Here is a 14,799-nt window from a genome sequence, read left to right on the forward strand (position 1 = left end):
TATAGCCTAAGTTACAGTAATTTGATCATTTTTGTTTGTTCTCTCAGGCTTCTAAGCGTCACTCCATGGTGTTCTTCCTGTTTATATGGAGACTGGCAGTGCTCTACGCTGCTTATGCATGAACACTTGAGATCTGAACTTTCCAGTGCAGCTCAGCTCTGTGGAAAAACACCCACACGCCACGTTCTGCCCCCCGCTTCTGATCCACGACCAGCCATGGTGACGTGCATCAAATGAACCTCAAGGCAAACACAATGAATGACTACATTCTTCACCTCTGTCACTTCTTGCTGAGCCAAACATGATTACATGATTTAAAAATAAAAAACAGACTAAACCATATGCTTAATTTATATATTTGGTTTGGTATACGTTTATAGTCATACATACACGCTTCCATACAACCATGTATGCATTTTATAAAAGCCCTAACACAAACAAACAAACAATACAAACCCAAAAGACTTCAGCTGTTCATTTTTTGTTCCATTCAGTTCTGTATAAAATGGTTCATCAGATCAGATAAATCGACCAAGCACATAAACTTTGTTGTCTTTGATTATTATTTACTGTTTATTTCAAATTTAAGTAATAAAACAAATTAGATGTAAATTATAGGTATTGTATCTCAAAACACAAGTATCCAGAAAAGGTCCATTTTGACTGGAGATGTCATGCCTCAATCTAAGAGCTGACAATGTATTCCTTTATTGCAACACACAAACACACACAGACTTACACCTCCTAAGTTATTTATGCAGGTGCTATATGGACCATGATTGCCAGCAGTTGGAGTTTCCAAGCAACGGGAGCTGAAAGTAGGAAGATAAGGAAGTAATGTGAGCGTGGTGCAGCAGGGTACACTGTTTGCATATCCTTTCCTCACCCCCTCCCCCCTCTCTCTCTCTCTCCCCTCTCTCTCCCCCATCGCCCTCTGCCTGTACAGCTCCTCACTTGATCCGGTGAGAAATACAGGTGTGCGTGCGTGTGTGTGTGTGTGTGTGCGTGTGTGTGTGTGTGTGTGTGTGTGTGTGTGTGTGTGTGTGTGTGTGTGTGTGTGTGTACTCTTGACATGTGACATTTAAATGCAGTTATTATGAGATGATCTGCCAGCTGAGGATGTATGATAATGGTGCTGTTGCTGAGATCATATTAAGGCCCTTTGCAGCTGCCTCACTGTCCTGTTCTGTCCTCTGGATGGGGTATTATCATATCCAGGTAGAAATGTTAATTTAGAGGAAACTGAAGCCTTATATAAATAGACTGGGGGAAAAAAATATTTAATTGAGCAACAACTTAAACTAATGCGTCTCTGCTTTGCAAGCGATTGATCATTTGGGGCTCATAACATCATGTTGTGCCTGGAGACCTTCGTGCGTCAGGTGCTTTGGCTAATAATTGATGGGTATGAGGTGGCCTGTGGTGGGTTCACAGCTGGCTGGCTGCACTCCACAGCCCGCTGTATAGTCACTGAGAGCCCCCAAGCATGGTTAAATGACGATTAGAGTTAAGAAGTAGACCTCAGAGGCCAGGATTGACAGGCATCATGAGTGTTCTGCTCGCCCTTTTGACATTTCTCGCCTTCACCTCTGCGACCGCAAAGCCCAACGCCGGTTTGAAAACGTGGGGACGTTTCAGTAAACTGCCCTATCCAGGAGACAAGGCTTTCCTCTACGATACCTTCCCCAAGGACTTCATATGGGCCGTGGGCACGGCGGCGTACCAGGTGGAGGGTGCGTTTGAGAAGGACGGCAAGGGCCTCTCCATTTGGGACACTTTTACGCGCGGCGGGAACCGGATGGCCACGGGGGACGTCGGCAGCGACAGTTATCACAACATCCACGCCGACATCAGAGCCATCCGGCAGCTCGGGGTCAACCACTACAGGTTCTCCCTTTCCTGGTCCAGGATATTTCCAAACGGCACCCGCGGGAGTTACAACGAAATCGGAACCAACTACTACAGGGCCCTCATCAAGAGGCTGAAGGAGATCCGCGTGCAGCCGGTGGTCACGCTCTACCACTGGGACCTCCCCGACCACCTGCAGCAGACCCTCGGTGGCTGGAGCAACCCGGAGCTTGTGGGGATTTTCAAGGACTACGCCGATTTCTGTTTCCAGACTTTCGGGGATGATGTGAAGTACTGGATTACCATTGATAACCCGTTTGTGGTGGCGCGGCACGGGTACGGCACCGGAGTGGTCGCACCCGGGATAAAGAATGACCCCGATCTCCCGTTCCGGGTTGGACACAATCTTCTTAAGGTGAGTTTTTGAAAAGTATATAGAGACATTAGTTGTCAAGTAAATGAGGGGAAAGTACAATATTCTTCTCTTAATTGGTAAAAAAAAAAAAAATAGAATTTTACTGTAACAAAGAATAATATCGGTTGTGTTTATTTCATTTCACTTTTATAATCTTTTTAATCCTTTTGTATTTTTTTTAATCTTTATCAATCTTTTAATTTTGGTCTCTATACTTTTATTTTGGTGTCTCCCCATGATTGGCTGTTTATCTTTCAGTTGTCTTATTGGTTTGTCAGTCACCTATAAATCACTTTGAACTGCTCTGACAAAAGAAATCAATTTGACTCATGGGTTTTCTTCCATCCTCTCTAACCTCTCCACACTCCTCTTCCTCCCCTTCCCCTCTGTCTGCCTGTTGTTCTTTGTCTGTCTGTCTGTCTGTCTGTTTCTCCTCCAGGCTCATGCAGCTGCATGGCATCTCTACGACCGCCACTACCGGCCCCGTCAGCAGGGCAAGCTGTCCATGGCGCTGGCCTCTCACTGGATCAAGCCCAGTCGCACTCGCCTGGAAAGTCTTCGGGAGTGTCAGTGCTCCCTGGACCACGTCCTGGGCTGGTTCGCCCGGCCTCTGTTCACAGACGGAGACTACCCTCCCTGCATGAAGGCGAGGCTGGGCTCGAGGCTGCCCTCCTTCACCCCGGAGGAGAAGGAGCAGGTGAGGGGAACAGCTGACTTCTTCGCCCTTTCTCACGGAGCGGCCCTGAGCTTCCAGCTCATCAACGACAGTCTGAAGTTTGGACAGCAGGAGGATCTGGACCTGAGGATGCTGCTCTACTGGGTCAACGCAGAGTACGACAAGCCGCCAATCTTTGTGGTGCAGAGTGGTTGGTAGGTTTGGTTTCTCTGTATGCCTCCGTGTGTTGTTCTGGTGTTTGCGGGGCATCTTGAATTCACTGCTTCTCAACACAGGTATGTCCTTGGCAACACCAAGACAGAAGACCCAAAACACATGTACTACCTCAAGAGGTTCATCGCAGAGGCACTAAAATGTGAGTAATGTCTGATGTCGTTTCCCCCATTTCTGATGAGGATGAACCATTGGACGTTAGGAAAACTAGTCACTTAAGGCCTTAATCTGGGCTGTCCATCTGTCTGTCTGCCATACAGCCATCATCATAGATGGAGTGAATGTGATCGGATACACAGCCTGGTCTCTGATAGACAGCTTTGAGTGGCACAGGGAATATGGGATACGACGTGGACTTTACTACGTTGACTTCAACACTCTTGACATGAAGAGGGAGCCAAAAACATCTGCCACCTTTTACAGGTACATGAACACATTTGACGAGCGGTGATTTTGACAAAAGATGCACAATATTGAAATTTGTGCTGATGTATTTTGATGTTTTTTGCCATAACAATGCAGATATCTTATCTGTCTTTTAACGGTATTAAACTGATAAAGCTGTGCACAGATTGTCACACGTAACACTGCTCTACAACTGCAGAGATACATTTTTCACTTTCATCTCCTCCTGACGTGATGATTCTTCATTTATCCTTAAAGAAATGTCATCCAGAGAAACGGCTTCCCAGAACTCCCAGAAAACAGACCAGCACAAGGGATTTTCCCGTGTGATTTCGCCTGGGGGGTATCTGCCAACTCCATACAGGTGTGTGTGTGTGTGTGTGTGTGTGTGTGTGTGTGTGTGTGTGTGTGTGTGTGTGTGTGTGTGTGTGTGTGTGTGTGTGTGTGTGTGTGTGTGTGTGTGTGTGTGTGTGTGTGTGTGTGTGTGTGTGTGTGTGTGTGTGTGTGTGTGTGTGTGTGTGTGTGCGTGTGTGTGTGTGTGTGTGTGTGTGTGTTTGTGTTAAGGATGAGAGGGGGGAGTGTGTTGTGGAAGAATCGGAGAGTTGCCAGAGGGCAGAGGTCTGATAATGAATGAAACAAGAAGACCTCCTCAGATATAGAGGAACTTGAGAAAACATTAACAGTGTATTAACTTTGGTTGAGAGATTCAGTATAAACCTCACTAATATTTAGTGAAGTGTGAAGTTTTGTTAGCTCTGCAAAAAGCAAAAAGACATTTCAAGACAAAGGAAAGAAAGGAAACTAGCAGCTGAAATTCCTCTCCTCATTGTCTAAGTTACATCCTGTACGTCACGTTATTTTGCTCTTGCAGTTCTCATGGTGAAAGTCCAGCTCAGGAACATTCACGACGATGAATCCTCTCTTAATCATAAACCACAAATAACCTCACACCGATGTGCCAGCTGAGCTTAAAAGCACAGGACCCACTGTTAATAGTGATTTGCCCCATTTTGTTTGCATCTGTTTGTATTAGGTAAACCCAGGGTGAGAGGGGTGCTAGTGAGTTCATGTTTGCATTGTGTTTTTTATGTCACAGGTGGAGACCACGCCCAGCCAGTTTGCAGACCCCAGTGTTTATTTGTGGAACATCTCCAACAACGGCGAGCTGATGAGGCTGGAGGGCTTCAGTGCACCGCCTGTACGCCGAACCACACACTGCGCTGATTACGCCACCATCCGACAACAGGTGGGTCCTCCTACCAGTCACACATTTATCTTTCGGAGGAGAGAAAAGTATATTTGTCACAGATACCATAACGTAACATTTGCCCATTTGGCGTTGGTCATGTGTGGGAAGTCAGTGAGGGATCATGTCCGATTTTCAACTCCAAAATAAAACAACTTTCAGCACATTAATTTTCTCATTATTTCCTAATAATTTTACCCTTGTTTCATACGTGTATTTTGGATTTCTACTAGAACATGTTTACATGCTTGAAAGGTGCTGTTCTTGAAATATTGAAGAAAAGGTTGCCGCCGCACGGTTGTTACTGACCGCTTCCCATCTAGTCAAAAACCAATGTTTTGCGACGGCCCTCTGATATTGACACATAAGGCACTCACATATACAAACATGCAAGTGCGGCCATATCGGTTTTCAAAACAAACAATCAGAGGAACTGGCATTACAGCCCTGTTCTGCACGTCATTGCTGCCGTGGAATGACTGTTGCGGCACTGTAGTGGCACTTTCTACGTATATAAAGTATAGTTGTGACATCACAACTCCATAGAAGTCCTGACGGCTCGTTTAAAGGCACAGTTTCTGAATACGGACTATGTGTATTTCTCTGTGCATTGAGCATTTGGATAATTCACAGTATTTATATAGCACTTCAACCTGCTTTACAACAAATAAAAAAAACAACATGGAAATCCCACTTTTAACGGCCTTTTAAAGATTCAATATACGACATTCAGAATCACCAGATGTCAGCACACAAAACTAATGGGTGAGTTGCCCTCACACACACACACATTGGATTCACATTAACATACCTCCAAAACAAAACAATAACAGGCTCAGATCACAAAACACAAAGAGGGAGTGTGACTTCATTCTCTGCTCAGAACACCATAACTCCACTATATCTTTACCTAGCAAATAGTTGTTTGTTTCTAAAAATAAAATGTTCTGAATGCCGTAAATTACAAATGGGGGTACATGTCGACAGTGTAGGGTCAACAACTGAATTGCAGGAAAGTTTAGCCCCCAGTAATGGGTGTTCGTATTAAAAAAGTACACTTTTAAAATTGGTGTGTAAAAGTTTAAGTCGTGACATGTTTATTTTCCTCCCTCTCTGTAGGTGGATGAAATCCGGCAGGTGGGGGTAAACCACTTCCACTTTTCTCTCAGTTGGTCAGCTGTGGTGCCTACAGGTGACGTGGCTCATCCCAACACCACTCTGCTGGGCTACTACCGCTGTTTCACCCGTCAGCTCCTGCAGGCCAACATCACACCCGTGGTCACTCTGTGGCACCACACGCGGCATCACAGCAGCCTGCCGGCCCCGCTTGACACCGCCAACAAGTGGCTGAACAGGTCAGATGCAGCGATGATTCTGGAGTTTAAGCTCTGTTTTTTTTTTACTCCAGCAGGTTTCATCCAGTTTCTCATTTGAATTTAAATTTTAGATTAATTACATCAATGTTGACCATGCTTCATGAGTGTTAGAGCTCCAAACAGAGCCAATAAACATCCAACTCTATGAGGTATGGTTTATTACCATTTCCCATACGGAGCGGTCTGATGTAAAAGTAAACACACAATGATGTTCCCAGGAACATACTGTCCTTGTTGCCATCAGCATTAAGCAGCTATCACTTGCTGCCATGGTATCATCGTTTATTTTCCTGTCGTAAAGAGATATCACTTAACCCAGTGATCAAAACATTTGAAACGCCTCTGCTAATGGAACAATCTAATGTATTGGCATTCTCATCGTTCCTGGCTCAACATTTAGTGTTGTAATAAAAAGTAAAAAGACTTTATTCTTCTATCATGTATTTCTGATGACAACTCATATAAATGTGATCTTAGTGCTTAAATAATGTTTCCACATTTTACTTTTTTTTCCCCCCAGGGAGACTCCAGAGGCGTTTGCAGACTATGCCAGACTTTGTTACAGAGAACTAGGTGCCCATGTGAAGATGTGGATCACCCTGAATGAGCCCAACGATGAGATGGTGAGCTACCAGGAGGGTCATCAGATGCTGCGGGCGCACGCTCTGGCCTGGCGCGCCTACGACGACGAGTTCAGACACGCACAGGGAGGAAAGGTCAGTAGAGGGATTCATTTATTTATCATATTTATTTAAAAACATTTTTTTATCATACCGGTATGTTGTTTATATTATTCAAATGGTCAGCTTTTTCCAGTACAGCAACATCTTTTCTTTTAAAGGTGTATTATGAAAAGTGAGATTTCCATCTCTTTTTTTATGCCTCACTTTATGCTGCCAGTTTTTTCTCCTTCGGTCTTTTCATTTGTATTTGTTACCCGATCTTCAGTTTCAGAGCTTTTAGTCCCCCATTGACAGTGACAGTAGTTACAAAAGCAGTCGACATGTGTTTGTCTCACGCAGCCAGCAGCTCTTCAGAGCTCCGAAAACATCTGACAGATTTCCAAATAAATGTTATCCAGAAACTGTGGCTTTAAACAAGCCTTCAGGACTTCTGGACTGTTGTGATGTCACAGCTATACTATATTTAGATAGAAAGTGCTGCAACAGTGGCGTTACAGCCATTCCTCCGCTGCAATGACGGTGCAGAGACGCAGAGTGCAGAAGAACCTGAAACACTGACCAATCAGAGACAGAGACATTTCTATCTGAAATGGAGCGTTTCAAACAGAGAGTGAATACAAGTATGCTCGGATATACAGTGTGAGAAATGTGTGTTTTTTGAAGATTAAGTGTGTAGTAGTAGAAACCCAAAATATATATGCATAGTATGAGACCCTTTATGGATTCTCTTTCGCAGAAATTTGTGTAAAGGGTTTGTTTTTTTTGTCTGTTCACCGTGTTGGCTCTTGAATAATAAAATAAAAAACGTTTCTGATCTAAGTCATGTTAAATACAACACTTCTTTGAACACCAGGGGGCTCGATAAAGTGTTTTAAACAATAAAAATTCTAAACATAAAAGCTTTCATGAAGTAGGTAAAGGTAGAATCGCTTCAGTCAACAGGAGTGTGTTTTGTGTTGTGTCTCAGGTGTCTCTGGCTCTACACATGGACTGGGTGGAACCGGCGTTTTCATTCAGCCGTGAGGATGTAGAGCCAGCCAAAAGGGTTTTGGACTTCCGCGTCGGCTGGTTTGCAGAGCCAATCTTTGGCAGTGGGGATTATCCTCTGGGAATGAGGAGCTGGCTGCGTCAGCTCAACTCACTTGAGTACAAATACTTCATTAATACTTCAATACAGACGCTTTGTCTTTTAGCCAAAACTACTAACATGTACTGTGGAAATATAACTACTTAAGTTTCATCTACTATAAGTTTCTTTGTGTTTCCACAGCCTGCCAGTGTTCAACGAGGAAGACAGACAGCTGGTTAAAGGGACATACGACTTTTTTGCCATCAGTCACTTCAGTACCAAGTTGGTGACACATGCCAAGGAAGACTCGTAAGATAAAAACCCCTTTTTGCCTTTATTTTAATAGTGACCGTGGACAAACCTACAGGGAACAATAGGGGGAGGAGAGGGTCAGGGGGTTACATGAAGGGCTTTTTAACTGGACAGCCTCTTCTTATAGTTTTATAAGTTTAGTTAAAGACAAATATTTCGCCCTGATATAGTGATACGTCCGGCATCTTAAAGGCATGAAGAAAGAGTATGTCTTTTTGGCGTTTGTGCCTTTTTTTGATAGTACAGCTGAAGGTTGATAGTAGAGAGGGGGGACAACCTGCAGCAAAGGGCTGCAGGTCGGAGTCGAGAAAAGGGAGAACGTTTTTTTAGTAACATTTCTGTATCATCTCCATGTTTGCAGGTACACATACACTGCAATGCTAGAGGTCCAGCACATGATAGACGCCACGTGGATCATGTCCCCGCTGCCTGTTGTGCCCTGGGGCCTGAGGAAAGCCCTCAACTGGGTGAGGCTGCTCTTGTCTGGTCTCGCACAGTCTTGTGAAAAAGATGAATGTTGGGCTAAAAATAAAACCAGTAGTAGACAAGTTGACAGGGACATAGGAGGGGGGAGAAATAGGAGACAGAAGGCTCTGGTGGGGTTTGATCCGAGACAAACAGGGCAAACATGTAGATTTACTGCAACATCATACTTTACAGCTCCCCCTTGAATCAGAAATGTGCTTTTCTTATTTCTTATTTGTCCTTCATTGTGCAGAAGTTGAAAAATTTAAGTGCACACTGAACTTGGCCTCTACAGTGATGTAGGAGACATACTGTGTCCCACAGTTAAACTTTTGAAATAGCTGCATATTAATGAGGCATGTTACCATTCAACCAGGTTATTGTATTATTAAATGTCTTCAAACATGAGGGACTTAACGATGCTATTTTAGCTCGATGCCGTCAAAAGACCGTTTGCATGAGAAGTGGTTTAGGTTCTTCAGATGCTACTTGGCTGAAAACTCTCGAGTTAATACTTTTTTGAATGTGATCAACTTTGACAGAAGACTAGACAAACACTGACATAGCTCTTCTGCTGTGTAAGGTGAGGGAGCACTACTGTGATGTACCGGTCTATGTGATGGCTAACGGGGTCCGGGAAGACCCAGCACGCTTCAAAGACAGCCTAAGAGTCTACTACCTGTACAACTACATCAATGAGGCGCTGAAAGGTGAGACTACAAACACACATCGTGCTGATTCTATAGGATTAATGTAATGCACATGGGAGCCGGATATTTTTATCACTGCATTTGTGTACTGAGTGATCAATCCTTTAGAAGTTTTTACCCTTTCTAGCCTCTGCAGAGCTTAATTATTAGACCGGTATTTAGGTCACTGACCCCTGAGTAATCTGCTGACTCAGAACACACACACTCACACAAATATAAACAGAGATACACACTCTGCACTTGAATTGTGGAGTCAAGGTAACTCGCCCTCCAGTTACCTGTCCTTGTAAAGTTTATTGGGTTACACACAGTGGCGACCTCGGCTGGCACTTTGAAACCTTTGCGGTGTCATGCTATGATGTGCGCTTAGTCTCATGTTATTGTATGTTGTAGTTTGCTATGTGACCACCAGGGGGAAACCACCCACAGAAAACAATATGTTCATATATTATTTGTGTAGAGCGATGTTTACACTCTAGAAAATCTACACCATCCATGACATATGATATAACACTAATATTGTGTCATACCATTTACAGAGTTACACTGCCTAATGGCATGTTTTTACATTATATGTACTGCTGACAGTAGAACAAGACCCAGTCATGCAAAGACACTGTGTTACAAAATGTTAGTTATACCGCCCAGCAGTATTATGAGAAATTATGTTTTAAATAAACAAAAACTCAGGTTACTTTCCACAGTTGCAAACAGTTTAGAAGTTTTAAATTATGTATGCGTGTGTGTGTGTGTGTGTGTGTGTTTTGGTGACACTTCCTTTATAAGCAGTATAGAAAATTAATAAATAGCTTATAACACACTATAATGTAGTCGTAAGAAGATATAAGATCATCCTTTGATTGATGGATGGCACTACCAATAACTTCAACTTAATGGATGATAATACAACAGTTCTGATATAAAATGTGTTCATAGGAGCAGTTACAAAATTAATTAATAAACACTTAGATCTACTCATAATGTCATCATCATATAACTTATTAGGGTCTATATGCCACTGATAGATGATAAACAGAGGGGTTAAAGCCAAGGCAAAGTGCTACCCTTTTTTTTCTGTCACACACCAAACCCACCGCCTCACCTCCACGTGTGGTACAAGTAACTGAAAATGACTCTTGAGCTCCTCACGTGTCGTCTTCTCTCCTCAGCGTACACTCTGGACGGTGTGAACCTGAAGGGCTACTTTGCTTACGCCCTGAGCGACCAGAGGGACCCTGGATTTGGCTTGTACGGCCATGTCCACGAAGAGGTCATCGTCAAGGCTTCTCTTTCAAACTACCGCAATATCATCCAGCACAACGGCTTCCCCATTCAGGGTGCTGCACCACAGCAATGTCCCAGAATGCCTAAGCCCTGCCTGGGCTGCCATGTGTTGGTCAAGAGGCCCGTGGTGGGCTTCCTGACTCTGGTAGGTTCAGGGGTGCTGATCACTCTGGGCCTCATCATCTACTACACAGCCAAGAGACACAAGGAGTGTTACTGATGATTGTGACTATATGATTTTATGTGTATATATATAAATGACTCAAGGAAAAAAGTGCTTAATATGCAGTGTAGAGTTCAGTCATAGTTTTACTTTACAAACCTAAACTATGGTACTTCTTTTGACCTTATATTAAATGAAGTTTGAATAATTGAAAGTGGTCCAATCATCGTCATATTTTAGGCGTTAGAACTGTTATTAAATATTGTGTAAAGTTGTAACAAATCCTGAGGCACCTTGTACAATTACAGCTGGTAAAAGCTTCCCATTATCAGTTCAAGATGATGGTCTATCTCACAGAGTGGCCTTTTCAAAACAGCTTGTTTGTGAGTTAATGCTCTTCATAAAGTGAAAGGTCGCTCATTTGCAGTTTTCATTTTTTTCACACTCCTTACACTCCATCAGACAATTTCCCTATAAAATTCAAAGGGGAAGGTTTCCAGAGGAGAAAACTCTGGTTAGAACGTTTTAAAGCTGAAATGGGATAATTACCCACCTTAATAGAACATCTCAAAAGACTATTTGCAGTTTTTAAACGAATAATTTAAGTGTTATTCATGCTGGTTTGTGCATTTTTATGACTGTAATGAGTATTTGTTTATGTGTTCTTAGTGTCCAACTGACAATAAATTAGCCAAAAGGTGAAAAAAGCCCCAGTTTGTATCAGGCTGTGAATTTTCGTTGCATTAATCTCTCTCTCTCTCTCTCATACTGGGAACCTTTGAGCAACATCAGACAGTACAGTAGGCAGCCACTCTTGTCATGCTCATTATCATGACTTCAGGAGTAATGAGGCTGATGTAAAAAAAGATCTGCTACATAACATTAAAGAGACATGTTGCTGATTTAAATCCACGTCAGTGGATCTCCCATGCGCTCAGCTGTGTGCAATGCTGCCACCGTAGGAAGCTACCGTTCACCTGCCCGCACTGCTATGACAGAGTGAGTTCAGATTATGTGTTACTTTTGTCCATAGTAATGAAATCCGCATCTGGTTCTTTCCAGAGAGCAACACCAGAACTTTTTTTTAATAAACAAAGCAATTTATTATAATGTTCTGATGCAGATATTTTAAGAACACATCTCTTGTCCTTGTAGTATATTTTTATACAAATAATTGCCTGCTCCAGTCACACAACTTCTCTATTTGAATTATTTTACACCAGTACAGTGACAGTTATAGGTGTCAAACTGTGTACAGTGCTGAGGTTTTGTGCAACAAACCATGGTATAAAGCCACAAACTGTAAGACTATCGTTATGTCAATATTGCACCAAGCCTTACAGAATACAGATTCCACTGAAAGTCTTGTTGGGGCAAAGGTATTTAAGTCCGTTCAGAGTCAGAACATCATGGCATCCAGGCCGTCTTCCATAAACTTCTTGTAGATGGCCATGAACTTAGCGGTAAAGGCCTCAAGATGGTAGATGGCCTTGTTGCCCAGCTGCAGCCTATGTTCGTAGTAGGCTGCCATGTGGGCCACTTCTGTCTTCAGATGACCATCGCAGTTACTCAACAACTCTGTTACCAGACTCTGTTAGAGGATTGGATAGGGAAAATTAATACACATGACCTTAAACGTCACTGCAAACCATTCCAACACTTTGGGGAAGATGATGTGCAGTAAACGGCACCTTCATGATGATATCAGGAGGGATGCAGTGAGTCAGCAGCTCATACAGCCTGGCTCGAACCTCCAACAACCTGGATGAACAGACACAGCATTAAAATATCATATATAATCTCATCAGCTTTCCTTAGTTACTTCAGAACCAACTACACTTCTTCTCTCTCTCTCTCTCTTTGCCGCTCCTACCTCTGAGGGCTCTGCTGGCTGACGATGGCATTGGCCGTTTCTCTGAGGTAGACCTCCCAGTCTGTCTGTGGGACGTCTTGGTCTGCGGAGAATGGGTACCTGGAAAAGATTAACACAGGCTAAGTAAGAAGATTCTTACTAATCCATGATAAATGCTGGGGAGGAATGGTAATACATTTTGTGATAACTTACTGCTGCACTCTGCAGGCCTCACACATCAAAAGAGCTTTGCGAAGGTTGCGACCAGACTTTTCAGTGATTTGCTTAGCCAGCTCAGGTGGGAGGAGCAGACCCTCTTTTTTACAGATTGATGTCAAAACATTGCAGACCTAGCAAACATCAATAACAAAGAGACAAGGGGGAAAAAAAGTGGAAAAGTTTTGGTCGTGACTTATGCAGCAAATTTAAGGCAATTCTAATGTACTATGTTCGGTGATTACTAATTATGATCTAAACCACATCGTCTCCATCTTACCTCTTCTGTGCTCGGCAGAGGAACTCTGACAGCCAGACAACGACTCCGAATGGGACCAATGACTTTGGAGGTGGATGTAGAGCAGAGGATGAGGCGGCAGGTGGACATGTACTTTTCCATTGTCCGACGCAAAGCATGCTGGGCATCCTTTGTGAGTCTGTCCACCTCTGTGAGCAACACCACTGAGAACAAAAGTAGAACAACAGTGACAGTCTGATGTTATTGCTTCACAGAGCCAAAGGGGGGCATCAGGGAGAGGTCGTTAATAGAGGGGTGACCTCTGATTTTTAAGACCGTTGCCCAAAGGTACAAGTGTCTTTCCTACCTTTGAACTCTCTCTGGGTGCTTGACTGGATCTGCTGAGACTGAGCCACAGTTTTAATCAGCTCCTGAATCACCACACGGTCTTGGTTCCCGGCATCACTGTACAACACAAAACACAAACACTTAAAGTCCAACTGAAAGTTCCACTTTTTTTTCTGCTTGTAATGTGTTCTCCATTGAGAAAAAGAATCAAGATGGAGAAATTTGTGTGCTACACAACACAAGAGCCACAGACTTTGAACAACAACAACAACCAACATTAGCTTTTCTTCTAAACTCTCTGTCTTATCTAACTTACAAACATAAACCTTGTCCTGCACCTTAGCTTGTCGAACAAGAGACCAAACAAACATTCACTGGGCAAAAGAGCGCTGCTAATATTCTGCAAAGAGAAAAGGGAGCATTTCTGATTTTTCCCATCAAGACCTAGTTTCTTCCTTTTAATAAAATACTATCAATTAAACATAAAAAAACATTGTTTAACAAAAAAAAGGGATAACTTGATCAGATTTCAGTCAGACTTTAAGTCACATATTATTTTAGCTATACCTCAACCATAAATAAATACTGATAAAATCTTAGTCTGCAAAGTAACCCACAACTACAGCTGTCAAATTAAATTGAGTGCAACAATTTACTCTGAAATAAAGTGGAATACTCAAGTGTAAGTATTTCCAAACTGTAATGCAGTACAGTATTGGAGTAAATGTAGATAGCAACGTATCATTGAGTTACCTTGCGTTGACTTCCAAGTGGTAGTTGCTGGCTATTGTGTTAATCTCGATTTTCTTCTTTGAGGGAGCCTGGAGATGAATAGCAGACAAACAATTTGATCATGATCTTGTGAGGACTAAGAAATGTCTGGAGAAATTGCATGATAGGGGTGTATTGTAATGCATGGTTATGGCATTATTTCCCCCTCTCTTACCACAATGGTCTGATGCTCTATGCGGAGCTTCTCCACCCCAGCTCCGTACAGCTCCCTCAGCAGACACATGATGCGAGTCTTCTTCCCCGCACCTGATGGCCCGTACACCAACAAGTGAGGGAAGTCGCCACATTGAACCTGAAACAAACATTTAACAAGAGAGAGGTATTGCCTTATATCAGTGATCTTTAACAGGGGCTCCGGGACCCTATGGGGGTCCTCAGAGTTACTGCAGGGGGTCTACAAAATTGTTTAATAATCTTTCCAACGCCAACCCCCCCCAAAATGTCTTAAAATATAAATTAGCATGGATGCAATGTAATTATCAAAGATA

The 14,799-nt window shown here is 43.0% G+C and overlaps 2 protein-coding genes across 2 annotated transcripts in view; one reads left to right on the forward strand and one right to left on the reverse strand.

The window, feature by feature from the left end:
* Positions 1 to 1,546: 1,546 nt before the first annotated feature.
* On the forward strand, positions 1,547 to 10,922 carry kl (klotho; the record flags this gene model as incomplete). The annotated part of the gene is made up of 13 exons (XM_083927569.1): positions 1,547 to 2,263; positions 2,703 to 3,133; positions 3,215 to 3,294; positions 3,413 to 3,575; positions 3,816 to 3,921; positions 4,654 to 4,803; positions 5,923 to 6,158; positions 6,700 to 6,895; positions 7,830 to 8,008; positions 8,133 to 8,240; positions 8,605 to 8,710; positions 9,292 to 9,418; positions 10,588 to 10,922. 13 exons carry the CDS (start codon positions 1,547 to 1,549, stop codon positions 10,920 to 10,922), a joined length of 2,934 nt encoding a protein of 977 aa, XP_083783695.1.
* Positions 10,923 to 12,047: 1,125 nt separating this feature from the next.
* Positions 12,048 to 14,799, reverse strand: part of rfc3 (replication factor C (activator 1) 3) — a 3,973-nt gene continuing 1,221 nt past the window's right edge. The window contains exons 2-9 of the mRNA XM_083926558.1: positions 14,466 to 14,603; positions 14,273 to 14,340; positions 13,539 to 13,636; positions 13,214 to 13,395; positions 12,931 to 13,067; positions 12,739 to 12,837; positions 12,557 to 12,626; positions 12,048 to 12,456 (exon numbers count right to left, since the gene is read on the reverse strand). Coding sequence (XP_083782684.1) covers positions 12,265 to 12,456; positions 12,557 to 12,626; positions 12,739 to 12,837; positions 12,931 to 13,067; positions 13,214 to 13,395; positions 13,539 to 13,636; positions 14,273 to 14,340; positions 14,466 to 14,603 — 984 coding nt within the window. The 3' untranslated portion in view covers positions 12,048 to 12,264. The remainder of the gene's footprint in view (positions 12,457 to 12,556; positions 12,627 to 12,738; positions 12,838 to 12,930; positions 13,068 to 13,213; positions 13,396 to 13,538; positions 13,637 to 14,272; positions 14,341 to 14,465; positions 14,604 to 14,799) is intronic.

This window comes from Echiichthys vipera, assembly GCF_963691815.1.
Source record: "Echiichthys vipera genome assembly, chromosome: 14".
Classification (NCBI taxonomy): Eukaryota; Metazoa; Chordata; class Actinopteri; order Perciformes; family Trachinidae; genus Echiichthys; species Echiichthys vipera.